General features: G+C 43.1%; 1 protein-coding gene across 2 annotated transcripts in view; it reads right to left on the bottom strand.

Annotated features, from left to right (window-relative positions):
- The window catches only part of PPP1R21 (protein phosphatase 1 regulatory subunit 21), an 85,430-nt gene that overhangs the window by 3,924 nt on the left and 64,264 nt on the right, over positions 1–17,242 (bottom strand). For both annotated transcript variants that reach the window (XM_002709720.6, XM_089327683.1), the window contains 4 exons: positions 12,768–13,010; positions 4,974–5,006; positions 3,706–3,822; positions 850–948 (listed from right to left, as the gene is read on the bottom strand). In XM_002709720.6, the coding sequence (XP_002709766.2) occupies positions 850–948; positions 3,706–3,822; positions 4,974–5,006; positions 12,768–13,010 (492 nt within the window). The remainder of the gene's footprint in view (positions 1–849; positions 949–3,705; positions 3,823–4,973; positions 5,007–12,767; positions 13,011–17,242) is intronic.

A 17,242-nucleotide genomic window follows, 5' to 3' on the forward strand; every position in this document is an offset into this window, starting at 1 on the left:
ATCAAGATGGTCTATCTGATCACTTACATGAGGATAAGGCACAGGTCTCGCAAAAGAATAAGGTGAAAAGAAATGGAAAAAAAAAAAAAAGGGTGTCCTCGGCCTTCCAATCAGGCTCTTAACTTCACTACAAAAAATGTACAAGTTTCTGTCCATGCCAAATGCAAAACCATCGGAGAAACCACAGGACTAAATGATCTTTCCAAGTACCCTCAAGTTTTCTTCAGCTTGAGGTGAGTCCTCAGATCCACTGCCACCACCCATGCCACCCCAGCCCACAGCCCTCCCAGTGGCACCTGCCTGGAACAGGCACCCTTCGTCTCTCTTCCCACTTCTCATGTACTCTTAGACCCCTGAACTCTAATGCTGTGCTCCTAACTAATCTGATAAACAAGGAAACAAGGAGGAAGTGGGTGTGGCTGGGCGTTTCTGTTAACAGGGGCTTTCTGAAAACAAGGCAGTGAGTGTAGAGGAATATTTGCAGCCCCACCTTTCAATTTTATGGAACAGGAACGAGAAAGAATGGAATAATGTGTACAAAACAAGCCTACAGCTCACCACGGTGGGTATGTATAAGAAAGGGGAAGAAAGGAAGGATTTTGGGTAAATAAGTAAAAAATAAGCAAATGCTGACTCAATCAAACAAATTAAAATTAAAATTAAATCAAACAAATAATACAAGCACTGACATTAAGATACTACTTTTAAAGTGAGTTAGAAATAAATTGGTTAGAAAAAAGCAAGTCCAAGGGTCACGTGTTACCACTTGGGAAAGGAAATGCTGACTGTGCTGACCAAGAGCTTGCAAAAACAACAGGGACACTGCTTAGGTAACTCGCAGGGACTCACCTGAAGTCGGCTGATGTTCTGACTGGCAACTTTCATCTCTTCTGTCAGTGACTCCTTAGACTTCTCTGCCAAGGCCAGTCTCTTAGAGAGTGCCCGGCACTGTAAAAGTGGAAAACATTTCTTTACTAGAGGGGGCATTTTCCAAATGCTTCCAGGGAGAGTACTAGAAAACACTGTCCAAAGCCAGGAGCCCTCATTCATTCAATCTTTCACTCCACAGCATATCATGCATGCACTGGAGTACACAGAAGAAGCCGTGCCCCAAACTCTCAGCATTTCAGTAAAGGGGAGAAAGTCTAGGAACCCAAGTTCCTCCATGTTTGTCTTTCCTCCTAGGACTAGCCTGATAACTAGGGGTTGAACATTTACCCAGGATTCACTTATACTTAGAATTGATAAAAAGGGAAATGATAATTTTGAAAGTCATCAATGGCTTCTAACCATACAGTATGAACCCAAAGATACTTTTCTTGTGTTTTAAAGTCCTTTACTAGAGACTACATTACAGAAGCAATAAAAGCATTATAGTCCTGGGCCGGTGCTGTGGTACAGCAGGTTAAGGCAACTGCTTGCAGCACCAGCATTCCATACAGGTGCTGGTTCGAGTCCCAGCTGCTCTCCTCTGATCCACCTCCCTGCCTGGTCCTTGGGCCTTTGCACCCATGTGGAAGACCTGGAAGAAGCTACTGGCTTCTGCCTTCAGATAAGCCCAGCTCTGAATGTTGCTACCATCAGCAGATGGAAGATCCCTGGCCGTCCCCCCGCCCCGCCCCGTGTGTGTGTGTGTGTGTGTGTGTGTGTGTGTGTAACTGCATTTAAATAAGTAAATAAATAAATCTTTTTTAAAAAAAAAAGCTTTATAGTCCTACTGATGTTTTATGCTTTGTCTACATGAGGAACAAATGAGCCTAGGACTATAAAGGTCACAGCCACTTTCTTTAGTTCACATCAAACCCAGATATCCAGAGACAGGCTAGAACAAAAAAGAAAAAGGAAAAAGCCTCTTTCACACTATTGTTGAAAAATAGCGTACAGTCAGAAGTCATTGAACTTTCTGGTAAGGCCATTTAGACAGACGAGGATCTGATCTGATGGACATATTTGAATGCTGTGTCAACAGCAGGCGCTCAGACTAACCATTCCCGTAAAGTCATCCAGGGGGTCAACCACTTCCTGTTTATAGATAAGGGAAAGCTAGGACAATCCAAAAAGTCTTCTATCAGAATTGTGCCGAAGACATTTCCTAAAATAAGCAATTCTCTTGGAAATGAAACAGCCTCAAAAATATCCCATTTCATTTCACTTCTCGAGAAAACTTCTGGACAGTTTCACCAAGCAAACCCACCACCTCTTGTTAACCAAACATCTACTTACTCCATGCTCAGCACTGAACCCAGCAAACAGGGAGAGAGACATGCAAGGTGCAGGCCCTCATGAGGATGATAATCAGGCAGGGACCCTAACGTGGCAAGCAGTTAGGGGACCACACAACGAGCTGCTTATCTATCAGGCCAGGTAGGAAATACGACAGCCCACAAGCTTGCCACTGCCAGTCATCCAGGTGGCCTTCCTCCCCCTCTCTGCATGCCAACAAGCTATTCCTATTCATTAGCTTCTCAAACAAGTGTGCAACAGCTGTCTGCAAACCACACGGAGCTGGGCACACCAGCCTGCTGTCAACCTCTCCATCACTGCAGTGCAGGAGAAAATCAAGTCAGGTCCCAATAAAGGTGTTTCCCTTTCCAATTTATTTAATAATTTTAAGTGCTGCCCTTCTCTTCCTGCCATCTATAATTTATCTTTGAGGTTTCCAACTAGAGACCTAAAGGCCTTGCATGCTGAGTGGCATCCATCCATTATCCCGTCATTTGCTGTTCCTCTGCTATCTGGATTCTCTTCCCTCATTTCCTCTCTTTCTACTCTGTACGCTATATATAATTTTATTGATCATATTGGATAATGTTTTTAATTCTCATAAGACAGTGAATTATTTGGTGAGGGAAGAAGAAAATGTAACAAAAAGATCTTATAGCTTTTAAAAGTTGAATAAGGGAATATTTTTTATTTTATTATTTATAGGAATTCATTTCTACAAACTTGCCATCTAGAAATTGGAGAGGGAGCCGGCACTGTGGCGCAGCAGGTTAACACCCTGGCCTGAAGCACCAGCATGTCATATGGACACTGGTTCGAGATCCGGCTGCTCCACTTCTGATCCAGCTCTCTGCTACAACCTGGGAAAGCAGTACAACATGGCCCAAGTTCTTGGGCCACTGCACCCATGTGGGAGACCTGGAAGAAGCTCCTGGCTCTTGGCTTTGGATTGGCACAGCTCTGTCCGTTATGGCCAACTGGGGAGTGAACCATCAGATGGAAGACCTCTCCCTCTCTCTCTTTACCGCTCTTCTCTCTAACTCTGACTTTCAAATAAATAAATAAATCTTAAAAAAGAGAGAGAGAGAAAAGAAAGAAATTGGAGAGTACTGTTTTAAAAAAAATGAGGTATCTTCCACTTTCTAACTTGCCTATATGAAAAAAACCTGCATCTGTGATTTCCACCACCTCTAACCCCATAATCTACAGTAATGTATCAAAGCACACATTATGTGACCATAGGAATGACTACCTGTACATGTCCCAGCTACCTTAACAGTAACTTGGGAATGACAAATCAATCTTATGCTTATTAAAATGAGGATTTTGGTATTCAGACTAATCTACATGAACTGTAACCAAATTTATAGACACAGAACGCACAGCACTGACGTGTCTCATCCAGTGAACAGGAGAGCTGGACAGTGACCCAACCCCTGAGAGCAGTGAGGAACAACCAGCAGCAGGTAACTCGCTGCTCACCTCGGCATAGAAGTGCACTGACTTACTGTCAGCCAGCTGCAGCTGTGACGTGAGTTCCACTATCCTCGCCATGTAGTGATTTTTAATCAAGTCTTCTCGGGATTCCACATCTGGAGCCTGGACAGAGTACACACAAAGAAACAAACACCAGTCAGATGAAGCGATCCTTGAAGAAACAAGACAACATTCTGTATGTTTTCCCTGGAAAAGGTGGTAAGGAATCACAGTTTTCCTGCCTCTGAGAGACTTCACACATGACAGGCAAGTCTTGATCTGAAATTTCTGTCATTCAGTATCCCGCCTACCTCACAACAGAGCAGTGGCTTCGAGACGACACAGCTGATGTGCAGTACTGGGAGGCCCACTGGGGTCATGTCCCCACCCCACCTTCATGAGCCACATACCTGACTGTCAAGCCCTCCGCCTGTCTTACTCCTTTGTCCTCTCCTCTCATGGGAAAAGGTCAATGGAAATGAGAGTATTTCTGAAACCTCTAAAATCTAAACGTTGGTTTTCTCTCTGAAATGATCTTAAGTCAACGCTAATGCTCTTCAATATACTATTAAATTAGACTATCTCTCTATTGAGCAGTATGGCCTTTGTTCCAGACCAGTGTTCCCAGTAGTTACTCAAGCAAAAACACACTATTGAGCTTAATTTCAAAATTCATGCAGAAGTTCAGAATTATCTATACTACAAGACAATGAAATCAAAGGATTTATCAACCTACCTGAATTAGAGTTATAACTGTGTCATACTGATTAGCAAGCTGAACTATTTCAAGATGGTTCACGGTCACTTACAAAGTTACATCTTAGAATATTCAAAATTTGAACATGCAAACCTATCTGACAAGCCAGATCTGACCTGCGTTCATTCACTTTGAGAGTTGGAAAGAGAAACCAAGCCCTCTTCTCACCAAACCCTGAAAAGCCCTGCTTCTGCAGCTGCCCATGGAGAGGACTAACGCCACGTGCAGTTGCACATGGAATGCCAGTGAGCGGATGGCCAAGGTACCTGCCACACTTTAAACTGCCAATTTTCAACAAGAAAATTACAAAAGACAGGCTGTAATTTGTTGGTGACAATTAAAACAGAACCAAAGAGAAAAGCAACAGGGATTCATCGATACCTGGGTGAAACACTGGCTCACTTGCTAGAATTTCCAGATGGAAACAATTGGACAAAGATGGCTTTTGCAGGACTTTGTCAATAAACATGCTTCTAGATATTTATTAACAAACAACAAAATGCCAAGCACACAGTACCTCATCGTCAGATGTCCTGGTTAAAATCCCAATCTAGAACATAAAGGGGAAAAATCTTTAGAACAGCACATTTACATTGCAAACACAATAGGTTAAACATCAGTAATGTTTTCTCAGCTCGGTTAATACTGCTCAACAGAGCAATGGGAGTGCAGGGATGCAGGTCACTCTCAGACTGGCTTTAACACAGACATTGTACCTGCACACAGACAACGCATTTGTTATTTCTGCCATGAGACACTAAATCCTCTACTAAAATGTTGATTAATTATTATCACTAAACCCAACAAATCCTCTGGAAAGACAGAAAGATCAGCTTTTGACTTCATCCTATCATTTCTATGCCTTTTTCCACAGTAGCCAAGGAAGGGTAAAAGACAGTTGTATGGTGACCATAATAAACAATCTGAACAGAAAACACAAATAACACTCTGGCTGAAAGCTCAAAAGAAGAAAATGGGGGCAGGCATTTGGCACAGCAGTTAAGATGCTACTTCGGTGCCCACATTCCACATAGCAATGCCTGGGTAGAGTCCTAGCTCCTCTACTTCCAAACCAGCACCCTGCTGATGTGCACCCTGGGAGGCAGCAGATGATGGTTTAAGAATCTGGGCCCCCGTCACCCACAAGGGAGACCCAGATGGAGTTCTGGGCCCCTGACTTTGGCCTGGCTCAGCCCTGACTACTGCAGGCATTTAAGGAGTGAACCAGTAAATGAGCAGTGTCTCAAATAAAATTTTAAAAAATTTTTTAATATTAAAAGGAATAAATACACTTTGATATAATGTTATGATATTAATAAACACTAATTTCAGATTTGAATTAATGAAAAAAACATCTTAAACATATTAAAGTGCTGCTTAATTTTTTCAAAGCTTGCTTTTGTGGATTAAGATTTCAGAAATAGTCATGATTACTGAATTCAGGTGATTATTCAAGGTGGAAGGGCATATGCTTGAGCACAGTGACTTAAGACAACCACTGAGAACTCTGTTTCAATGGATTCTGTTAACCAGAGATGGACAGTCTTCAAACACTTTAAACCACTTTATTAACCAGTGTTATCCCAAGCAGCAAGCTGTACATCAGCTGAATGTGCACTAATAAATGTTATGCCCACCTGACTGTAAAGGAGTCTTTTATGAGACTTTTAAATCAAAGAGCCATAATTTTCTACTCAATGAAGCAAGAGTAGCAATTACTCTTTCTCTATTAGTTAAAAGTGCTTACTATAACATGCCAATCATTTGACTTTATATATTCACATATAACTGATGAATTAAACTGCAAGGATGCATCTATTCCACTTACCAGCCTTACAGCCTTACTGCTGGGAGATATGATACAGCACCAGGTCCTTCCCAGGAATGGTGTTATACAGATGGAAGGAATGGTTTAACACAGATAATTTCAACACTTTTTTAAGTGGAACTAATGAGAGTATAAACTGATCCAGCCCTTTTAGAAAATAATTTGGCAGCAAATAGCAAGGAACTGAAAAACATTCATGGTCTCTGACTCAGCAATTCCAACCCTGAGACTACATCCTAAAGAAATCACCTAACATGCAGAAAGAATATTATGCATGAAAATGAGATTCAATTTAAAATAGCAAAAATCATAAGCAACGTCTAATCAGACCTAAACTACAGGGTACTACATAGGGAATTCTACAGAACCAATAGTGAAGTTTATATAGAGTTACTAATAATAGGATTAAAGTTTGCATATTAACATGCTAAAGGATTTGAAATCTTTTACAGTACAATCTCAAGCACATATAACATTTTTTAGGAAAAACCTCAACAGTAGGATGATGGTCATTATTTTCTTCCTTTACCCTTATTATTTTTTAGTTACCTATAATGTATATGCATTATTTTTACACTTAAAATATAATTTAAAAACTCTATGAATTTAAGCAATGCTTTTTAACCCCAGCCAAAAAAATAAATTGCATTTCCTATGCTTTTCTTTCTTGAAATCATTGCTATTCTTTTTTAAATAGCAAGGGGCTGAATGTTCAAATTATAGAACTGGATATTTTAATGAAAACAGTAAACATTTAACTTTTGAAATGCTGCAAATTTAGAAATAATAAGTCTGCTTTTTTATTGTTACTTTTTCAGGCCAATGTACTTGAACCAAAGTAATCTTCTGGTAGCTTAAAGTTTCCTTTCTTAGTAAAGTAGCCTTGAAATGGACACAGAGGAAGACAGAAAGGTCAGACACACATGCACTTAAGCTTATTTAAGGGAAGATGGGTGTAAACAGAAAGGCTGAGGGCCAGCACTGTGGTGTAGTGGGTTAAGCCTCCACCTATAATGCTAGCACTCAATATGGGCGCCAGATCAAGACCCTGCTGCTCGGCTGGCGCCGTGGCTCAATAGGCTAATCCTCTGCCTGCGGCACTGGCACCCCGGGTTCTAGTCCCGGTCACAGCGCCAGATTCTGTCCCGGTTGCCCCTCTTCCAGGCCAGCTCTCTGCTGTGGCCCGGGAAGGCATTTTGGAGGATGGCCCAAGTGCTTGGGCCCTGCACCCCATGGGAGACCAAGAGAAGCACCTGGCTCCTGCCTTTGGATCAGCGCAGTGCACCGGCCACGGCGGCCATTGGAGGGTGAACCAACGGCAAAGGAAGACCTTTCTCTCTGTCTCTCTCTCTCACTGTCCACTCTGCCTGTCAAAAAAAAAAAAAAAAAAAAAAAAAACCTGCTGCTCCACTTCCAACCCAGCTCCCTGCTAATGCACCTGGCAAAGCAGCAGAAGATGGCCCAAGTCCCTGGCATCAATGTGGGAAACCCAGAAGAAGCACTTGGTGGCTGGCTTTAGCCTGACCCAACCCTGACCCTTGCGGCCATTTGGGGAGTGAAACAGTGGATGGTTGATCTCTCTCTCTCTCTCTCTCTCTCTCTCTCTCTCTGTTTCTCCCTCTCTTTATCTGTGTAACTCTGCCTTTAAAATAAATAAAAATACATCTTTAAAAAAAAAAAAAAAGGCTGAAAAGTAAAAATACCAAGGCAGGTAGAAAACTCTGTCCCCTTCTTATCTCCACTGTCTACTATGCGCAAGGCAAAATCCAGGTCATTTTTGGCAGGAATCTGTCAGGTGCAGAAAGGAATTGTAAGGCAAGATCTTTCTATGAACCTGAATAGTCCTTCTCTGCTCTCCTACCCACTTTTAAAGCCCATTCATTTCATCTCTCCAGTGACATCCGCCTCAGCCCCTCTAGGGACCTTCTCTGTGATTCCACAGCACTCTGTATAGATCTCTACCAAAGCTCTCAGTCCATCAGACTGAAAGCAACTGAGGAAGGGTAATATAGTCCATTAGACTGGACTGAAAACTGAAAGGAGCCAGACCATGGCTTTGTTCTCTAACTCTGATCATCAAAGACAATGCTTGAAATGGTGGTTCATGGAAAATGTGGTCTCTCCACTGTGCCCTAAATTATGGGTAGGGTTTTGGATTCAAGAAGTCACGAAGAAGGAAAAAGGAGTTGGAAGGTGAAAGAAATATAACCAGAAATGTAAACAAACATGTCAAGGCAGAAGAAATAGTTTGGATACGGACAGGGAGGCAAATTACAAAGATTAGCAGAACAGACAGTTCAGTTTGGGTTTGTAAAAGGAAATGAAGAAACTAGAAAAGTAGTTTGGAACTTGGTATCCAAGAACCTACACTGCCAAATGCATGAGTGAATTACAGTCTATAGCTAACAAGAAGCCACCGAAGTCCAGAAGTGAGAGAGAGCATAATAATTAATATACCTTGGGAAAATTACTCTGACAGTCTACATAAAATGGGTGAAACAGACAGACCCTTAAGAGATGCAGACAATCAGAGACTAGAAGAAATGAAGGCTATACGTATACCTGCTAACTAGCCAGTCTACTTTAGTAATAACAACTTCCAATCTCAACAAGTCCAGATAAAGTTATCACCATTCATGGTCCAATAGTGTTCAGGACTAAAGGTTTTTCAGGTCCATGTAGATTTTTCTCACAAATATAAGATAGTGCTTTTACTGAAAATGCTTACATGAAAAAGCATCAATTTTCAGCAACTATGATTAATGTCTCAAACATACCAGTGTTTCCAACTTCCAGCACCTCACAAAAAAAGCAGTAAGCAAATGAGTTTACATCAGCCAGTCTACTTTCTGACACTGATCAAAGCACAACGCTGTGTTGCTTAACAAAGAAGGGTGTGGACCCAGATAACCCATCGCTTATCAAGTGTGTGGCTTTAGATGAGTTATTTCTCTTTTCTCAGTTCCCTCAACTATAAAATGGGATACAATAGTACCTACAATCTCATAGTACCTAGAATCTTCTATGAGGATTGATGAGTCCTTAGACCTATGCGTGGCACACAATTACTGCAGTCTCTAGTGTCATTAGCAGGGTGCTCCCTGTCTAGTGTGGTCCCACAACTACCCCCTGGCTACCATCTACTGCGGGTGCAAGTAAAAGAGAGAAGGAGGGTGAACAGGGGATCAGGAAAAAGAAGGGGAGAACGGTCTAACCCCATCAACAAGGTGGCCTCAAGGAAAGTCCAAAGACGAATGACTTAGGGCAGTGCTATGCTGCCCTAAAGCTACTTAAAATTCTGTTATGTGTTTAGTATCCCTCTCATTTCTTCACTTACACCCTGGATAAACGTTTAGTCATCGCAGGACTTGTGGCTGGGATGTAGACTTGCCAGTAGGAGCCTATAGGATCCTCCAGGAGCAGTGACCATTCAAGTCAAAATCCAGAAGCTCGAGTTTTACTTCTTGATTTTCTAAAACTTTCAATTCATTTTTTTTCTCCCCGTTATTACAAAAAAATTTTTCAAATATACCTACCATCTGGAGCTGACAACTGCTAATGTGTTACGTTTGTTTTACTGATCTTCGTGCATGTATTTTTCCTGAACAATCTGAAAGTAAGTTGCAGACATTACAAGGCCTTACCCTGGGTACTTTGACATTTATCTCCAAAAAATGATGATGGTATCTCAAATAATAATACCACTGCTAGAAAAATTAACAGTCATCTGAGGCCCTGACACTGTTAAGATGTGGTCACGTCTATATCCATCCTGAAAGCAAGAGCTGGCGTGCCTGCCTTCCTGTCGGGTATGCTGTGAATCAGGTGGAAGGCGATGCTCCAGGGGTAGAGTCAGCAGAGAGGCCATGGCTCAGGATGAGCTCTCGAAGAGGCACCAGGACCTGCCTCAAGGTCGGGAGGCTGTTTTTTTTTTCCTAATCGTTTTTAACAGTGGGCAGAATATTTTAATTTGAAAACTTTTAAAAATGCAACTAAGTTCTTTCTGTGAGAACAACAACAACCACAACAGTGGTTGAGACAGTCTATGAGACTTCCATCCACTCCCCAAACAGGGATGTTTCTTTACCTTCTAAATCACTGTAGTTAAAATTAAAGCAAGAAACATAAAGCTGAACAATAATTTGCCAACATCCTGTCTTAGGAAAAGGAATTAAGCAGATGGGCTCCTGCATTATGTGTATGTTATAAAGCTTTATCTTCCCTAGGAATATATCATTTAATTGGCTAAAAATTGTATTTGTGCTCATTTCTACTAAAAGCTAGGTATTTGGGGGATGGCACTGGGAGCTAGTTCGTGTCCCAGCTGCTCCACTTTCCATGCAGCTCCCTGCTAATGGCTTGGGAAAAGTAGTAGAAAATGGCCTAAGTTTCTGGAGCCCTGCCACCCATGTGGGAGCTTAGGTGAAGCTTATGGCTCCTGTCTTCTGCCTGGTCCAGTGTTGGCCATTGCAGTCATCAGCAGATAAAAGATCTCTCTCTCTCTCTCTCTCTCTTCCCCTCTATCCCTCCTTCTCTGTAACTCTTTCTAAATAAATCAATAAATAGTTTTAAAAAAAGATGTAGGAAGGTACTTCAAAATAAAACTGAAAGATTATATGTAATATATCTATAATATATATTATTATATGTAATATATATAATATATATATATGAATGGGGCATTTGGTCCTTGGAAATATAATGCCAGGGTTGGCATTTGGCACAGCAGTTAAAATGCTGCTTGGGGGGCTGGTGTTGTGCCATAGAGGATTAAGCCAACCACTGTGATGCAGGCATCCCATATGAGCACCCCCACAATCTGCCTGGGAAAGCAGTGGAAGATGGCCAAGCACCCACGTCCGAGACTTTGAAGAAGCTCCTGGCCCCTGGCTTCAGCTCAGCCCAGCCCCAGCTGTTGCATCTATTTGGGAAGTGAACCAGCAGGTGAAAGATCTCTTTCACTGTGTCTCCCTCTTTTTCTGTGTAACTCTGCCTTTCAAATAAGTAAATAAATCTTTTTAAAATATTTTTTATTTATTTGCAAGGTAGAGTTACAGAGAGGCAGAGGGAGAGAGAGAGGTCTTCCATCCACTGGTTCTTTCCCCAAATGGCTACAACAGCCAGAGCTGGGCCCATCTGAAGCCAGGAGCTGGGAGCTTCTTCCAGGTCTCCCATGTGGGTACAGGGGCCAAAGGACTTGGACCATCGTCCTCTGGTTTCCCAGGTGCATTAGCAGGGAGCTAGATTGGAAGTGGAGCAGCTAAAACTTGAATGGGTGCCCATATGGGATGCCAGCACTGCAGGAGGCAGCTTTACCCACTACACCACAGCACCAGCCCTAGCAAATAAGTCTTAAAAAAAAAAAAAAAAAAGTGCTGCTTGGTATGTCTGCATGCTGGATCAGAGTACCTGATTTGAGTCCTGGCTCCTCTGCTTCTGAGCCAGCTTCCTGTTAATGTGCACCTTGGGAGGCAGCAGGTAACTGCTAAAGTCCTTGGATCCCTGAAACCCATGTGGAAGACCCTATTGAGTTCTAGGTTTCTGGTCCAGCCCGGGCTATTGCAGGCATTTGGGAAATGAAACAGAAGATAGATCTCTTTCTCTGTTTCAAATAAAATGAAATTAAGCAAACATACAAAAAAACATAATGCCATATCACAAATTTTTTTATGTTAAACAGAATCATCTTAAAATTTGACTAGCTACCTTCTCCAGGGGAAGTCTCACATACAATCATGGAGAACTCAATGGAATTATTCTGTGAAGGAGACATCTTGCATACTAACCTGCTTTTCCTGAGAATACATGGATCATTCCTGTTATAATTGGATGCATAATTTAAATGGCTGCTACAGTCTGAATACTGTATGACCCTCCTATCCCTGCCAAAATTCATAGTTGGAATCCTAACCTCCAAGGTGATGGTTAAGGAAGGGGGGCTTATCGCAGGTGATGTAAATTAAGTGTTTTTCAGATGAGGCCCCAGAGTTATTACCCCCTTCTGACATGTGAGAATATCACACAAAGACAGCCATCTCGGAACCAGGAAGCACGCCTTCACCACACCCCAACCTGTGCAGGCCTTGACCATGGGCTCCCCAGCCTCTGTAAGAAATAAATCTCTGCTGCTCAGTTTATGGTGTCTGGTTACAGCAGCCCAAATAGACTGATGTTGAATACTAGGTTAACAACATTTTTTTCCCCCAAAGAAACCTTTTACTTAAATAATACAAATGTCATGCATTTGATAAATACAACTTTAGGAACATGGTGATTCTTCCCACCATATCTGCCATCCCATCCACACTCCCACCCCTCTTCCTCCTCCCTCTCCTATTCCCAGTCTTACTTTTTACTAAGATATATTTCAAATTAACTTTATACACAGAGATTATCTCTATATTAAGTAAAGAGTTAAATATAGTATAAAAAAATCAGCATTTTTTAAAAAAGCAAAGTGAGGACAATCATGAAGGCACTTACGAGACTGGTGCTCTGAACCGGCTCAGACACAGCCTTGGCAGCAGCTTCATCCTGACCAGCAGCATTCAATACCGCAGCGTTTTCCTGGGCCAGTCCAACCAACTGCCCACTATTTGTATTCTTCAGCTTATCTGCAATTCGCTGGTTTTCTTTTTCTAGCTTGATTTTGGCTAACTGTGCTTCCAACATCCAATGTTCCTTTTCCTGCTCCAGTTTAGAAATCTTTTCCAAACTCTGCTGAACCTTGAGAAGTGACATAGTTTTGCATCTTAGAAAAGGATGCAAACAAAACTCAGTGGTCAAAAAATACTTTACAGAATGTAAACCAAAACTATTTCACAGAGGTAAAAACAATAAATCCTAGTGCTGAAACAGGGAGTAATCACTAAACAGGACATGAAAAGCACAACCATAAATCAAGAAAGTGAACTATAGTAAGATAAAAAAATCTTTTTTAATCAAGAGACATCCTTAAGACATTGAAAAGAAGAATCTGTAAAGCATGTATCTAACAGAGCTCTAGTACCCAGAGCATATGAAGAATTCTGGCAAATCAATAAGAAAAAGGAAGGCATTCATTAGGGCAATCAGCAAAAATAAAAACAAAGGAACAAAAAAACTCATCCTACCACCACCAACAAAAGACATGAATAAGCAATAAACAAGACTATAAACAAATGACAAGAAGGTGCTCAATTTTACTATTTATCAAGGAAAAGCAACTTAAACTTCTTATTGGATTATAATTAAAATATGAAGGTGGGCATGTTTGTGGGACACATGAACTTTAATTCATATAATATTGAACAGGGGTTGGTGTTGTGGTACAGTGGGTTAAGCCGCCACCTCATCTCATGTGAGACACCAGCATTTCATATAGGTGCTGGTTTCAAGTCCCAGTTGTTCCACTTCACATCCAGCTCCCTACTAATATGCGTGGGAAAGCAGCAGAAGATGGCCTAAGTGCTTGGCCCGTGCACCCACATGAAAGACCTTGTTGGTGGCCGGCGCCGTGGCTCACTAGGCTAATCCTCCACCTTGCGGCGCCGGCACACCGGGTTCTAGTCCCGGTCGGGGCGCCGGATTCTGTCCCGGTTGCCCCTCTTCCAGGCCAGCTCTCTGCTGTGGCCCGGGAGTGCAGTGGAGGGTGGCCCAGGTGCTTGGGCCCTGCACCCCATGGGAGACCAGGAGAAGCACCTGGCTCCTGCCATCAGATCAGCGCGGTGCGCCAGCCGCAGCGTGCCAGCCGTGGCGGCCATTGGAGGGTGAACCAACGGCAAAGGAGGACCTTTCTCTCTGTCTCTCTCTCTCACTGTCCACTCTGCCTGTCAAAAAAAAAAAAGAAAGACCTTGTTGGAGTTCCAGGCTCCTGGCTTTGACCTGACTCAGCCCTGGCTGTTGCAGGTATTTGGGGAGTGAAAGAGAGGATGGAAGGTCTCTCTTTCTTTCTCCCTCCCTTCCTCTCTGTCACTTTGTCTTTCAAAAAAATAAAAGAAAATTTCAAACAAATGAAACATATTAAACAAAGAATTCAGACCTGAAAGACACGTACAACACAAATATATTTAAAACAAATTGAATATCGGGCAATAAAACTAATCCACAGTGACACAATATAGGATAAGGGTACCCCCTTTTGGGAAGAGAACAGGAACTGGAAAGGGGCATGTGCTTCTGAACTTATGCAGAAAAATGTTATTTTATTTTTTTAAATATATTTACTATATTTTTAAGATTTACTTATTTATTTATTTGAAAGGCAGAGTTACAGAGAGGCAGAGAGAGAGGTCTTCTATCTGCCAGTTTACTCCCCATATGGCCACAACGGCCAGAGCTGCGCCAATCTGAAGCCAGGAGCCAGAAACTTCTTCTGGGTCTCCAGGACTTGGGCCATCTTCTACTGCTTTCCCAGGCCATAGCAGAGAGCTGGATCAGAAGTGGAGCAGCAGGAACTCAAACCAGTGCCCATATGGGATGCTGACACTAAAAGCGATGGCTTTACCTGTTACTCTACAGTGCTGGCCCCTCATTTTGGTTTTAAATCTTGGGCTAGTAATGTGCTCACTTGTAAATATTCATTGGGATGTTCATTAATGTCTTATATACTTTCCTGTAAGTATGTTATCCTTTAATAAGAAGTAAAACAACAACAATAAAAACAAAAACTAGGATAGGCATTTGGCCTAGTGGTTAAGAAACCAACTGAGATGTCTGAATCCTGTATCATATAGTGCCTGGCTCCAGCTCCTGATTCCAGCTGCGTAATACAGACCTGTTAACACAGACCTGGGAAGGAGGCAGGTGATGGCTCAAGTGATTGGGCTCCTGCCACCCACATGGGAGATCTGGACTGAGTTCCCAGATACTGGCACCAGCCCTAGTCAGGAGCTGTTGTGGGCATCTGGAAAATGAACCAGCAGATGGGGGCTTGTGCTTGTGCTCACTCATGCTGGCTTCTTCACACTCTCTCATTGCCTCTCAAGTAAATAAATAGACATTTTTAAAACCCTGATTCTCAGGACAAATAAAAGCTAAAGAATTATATACAAGTAATAGCAATCCTATGGTGAATTCCAAATGCTTTACCAACTATCATGATGGAACAATTACCAAGTACCAGGCCCTGTTCATGGGACCTTTGCATTATCTCACAAAAGCAGTTCTAGATCTCAAAAAGGAAGCTACAGCTCCCAGCAGCTTGACCACCTGCCAAGCCAGCAAATGCAAAGCCAGGAGTTGGGCTCCATGTGTCTAGCTCACAAGTTTGAGTCTTTTTGCTATACCACACTGCCTCTTGTTGGCTCAATTAATCCTTACAAGATGTTGGCTGGTGCCGCGGCTCACTTGGCTAATCCTCTGCCTGCGGTGCCAGCACCCCAGGTTCTAGTCCCAGTTGGGGCGCCAGATTCTGTCCCAGTTGCCCCTCTTCCAGTCCAGCTCTCTGCTGTGGCCCGGGAAGGCAGTGGAGGATGGCCCAAGTGCTTGGGCCCTGCACCCACATGGGAGACCAGGAGAAGCACCTGGCTCCTGGCTTTGGATCAGCGTGATGTGCCGGCCGCAGCGCACCAGCCGCGGCGGCCATTGGAGGGTGAACCAACGGCAAAAAGGAAGACCTTTCTCTCTGTCTCTCTCTCACTGTCCACTCTGCCTGTAAAAAAATAAAAAATAAGAAAATAAAAAAATAAAAAATTGTGAGCTGGCGCCGCGGCTCACTAGGCTAATCCTCCGCCTTGCGGCGCCGGCACACCAGGTTCTAGTCCCGGTCAGGGCGCCGGATTCTGTCCCGGTTGCCCCTCTTTCAGGCCAGCTCTCTGCTGTAGCCCGGAAGTGCAGTGGAGGATGGCCCAAGTCCCTGGGCCCTGCACCCCATGGGAGACCAGGAGAAGCACCTGGCTCCTGCCTTGGGGATCAGTGCGGTGCGCTGGCCGCAGTGCGCTAGCCGCGGTGGCCATTGGAGGGTGAACCAACGGCAAAGGAAGACCTTTCTCTCTGTCTCTCTCTCTCACTGTCCACTCTGCCTGGTAAAAAAAAAAAAAAAAAAAAAAAAAAAAAAAAAAAAAAAAATTGGTTTCGAAACTAAAAGCAAGCCAAATCTCTCACAAAAGCTAAATTGGTATGTTTGTACCAACTTCTGAAAACACAGGTACCTCCATGCACTACCCAATTCAACTGACCAACTAAATACCAAATACTTGAAAATTTGCATTCCTACTCATTTAAGAAATGAAAATAGGGGCTAGCTGTGTTGTGGCACAGCCGGTAAAAGAGCTGCCTGCAGTGCTGGCATTCTATATGGGCACCAGTTCGTGTCCAGCTGCTCCACTTCTGATCCACCTCCCTGCTAATGGCCTGGGAAAAGCAGAAGATGGTTCAGGTGTTTGGGCCCCTTCCACCCAAGTGGGAGACCTGGATGAAGCTCCTGGTTCCTGGCTTTGGCCTGGCAATCCCTGGCTGTTGTCGCCATCTGGGGAGTGAACCGGCGGATAGAAGATCTCTGTCTCTGCCTATGTCTCTCCTTCTCTCTCTGTAACTCCAACTTCCTTCCTTCCTTTCTTTTTTTTTTTTAAATTTATTTATTTACCTGAAAGAGTTACACTGAGAGAGAAGGAGAAGCAGAGAGAGACAGGTCTTCCATCCACTGATTTATTCCCCAACTGTCTGTAACAGGAGAAGCTCTGCCTTGCCAGGAGCTTCTTCCAGGTCTCCCACATGAGTGCACTGGCCCGAGAACTTGGGCCATCTTCTACTGCTTTCCCAGGCCATAGCAGAGAGCTGGATCAGAACCAGAGTAGCCAGGACTAGAACCAGCACCCATATGGGATGCCGGCTCTGCAGCGGCAACTTTACCCACTACGCCACAGCACCGGCCCACTGTAACTCCAATTTTCAAATAAATAAATAGATTTTCTTTAAAAAAAAGAAATGAAAATAATTCACCAAGCCTCCAGTCTCTCCCTTTATTTTTGCCTTAGTAT

Source organism: Oryctolagus cuniculus, chromosome 2 (genome assembly GCF_051225735.1).
Source record: "Oryctolagus cuniculus isolate XC-2025 breed Fujian yellow rabbit chromosome 2, ASM5122573v1, whole genome shotgun sequence".
Lineage (NCBI taxonomy): Eukaryota > Metazoa > Chordata > Mammalia > Lagomorpha > Leporidae > Oryctolagus > Oryctolagus cuniculus.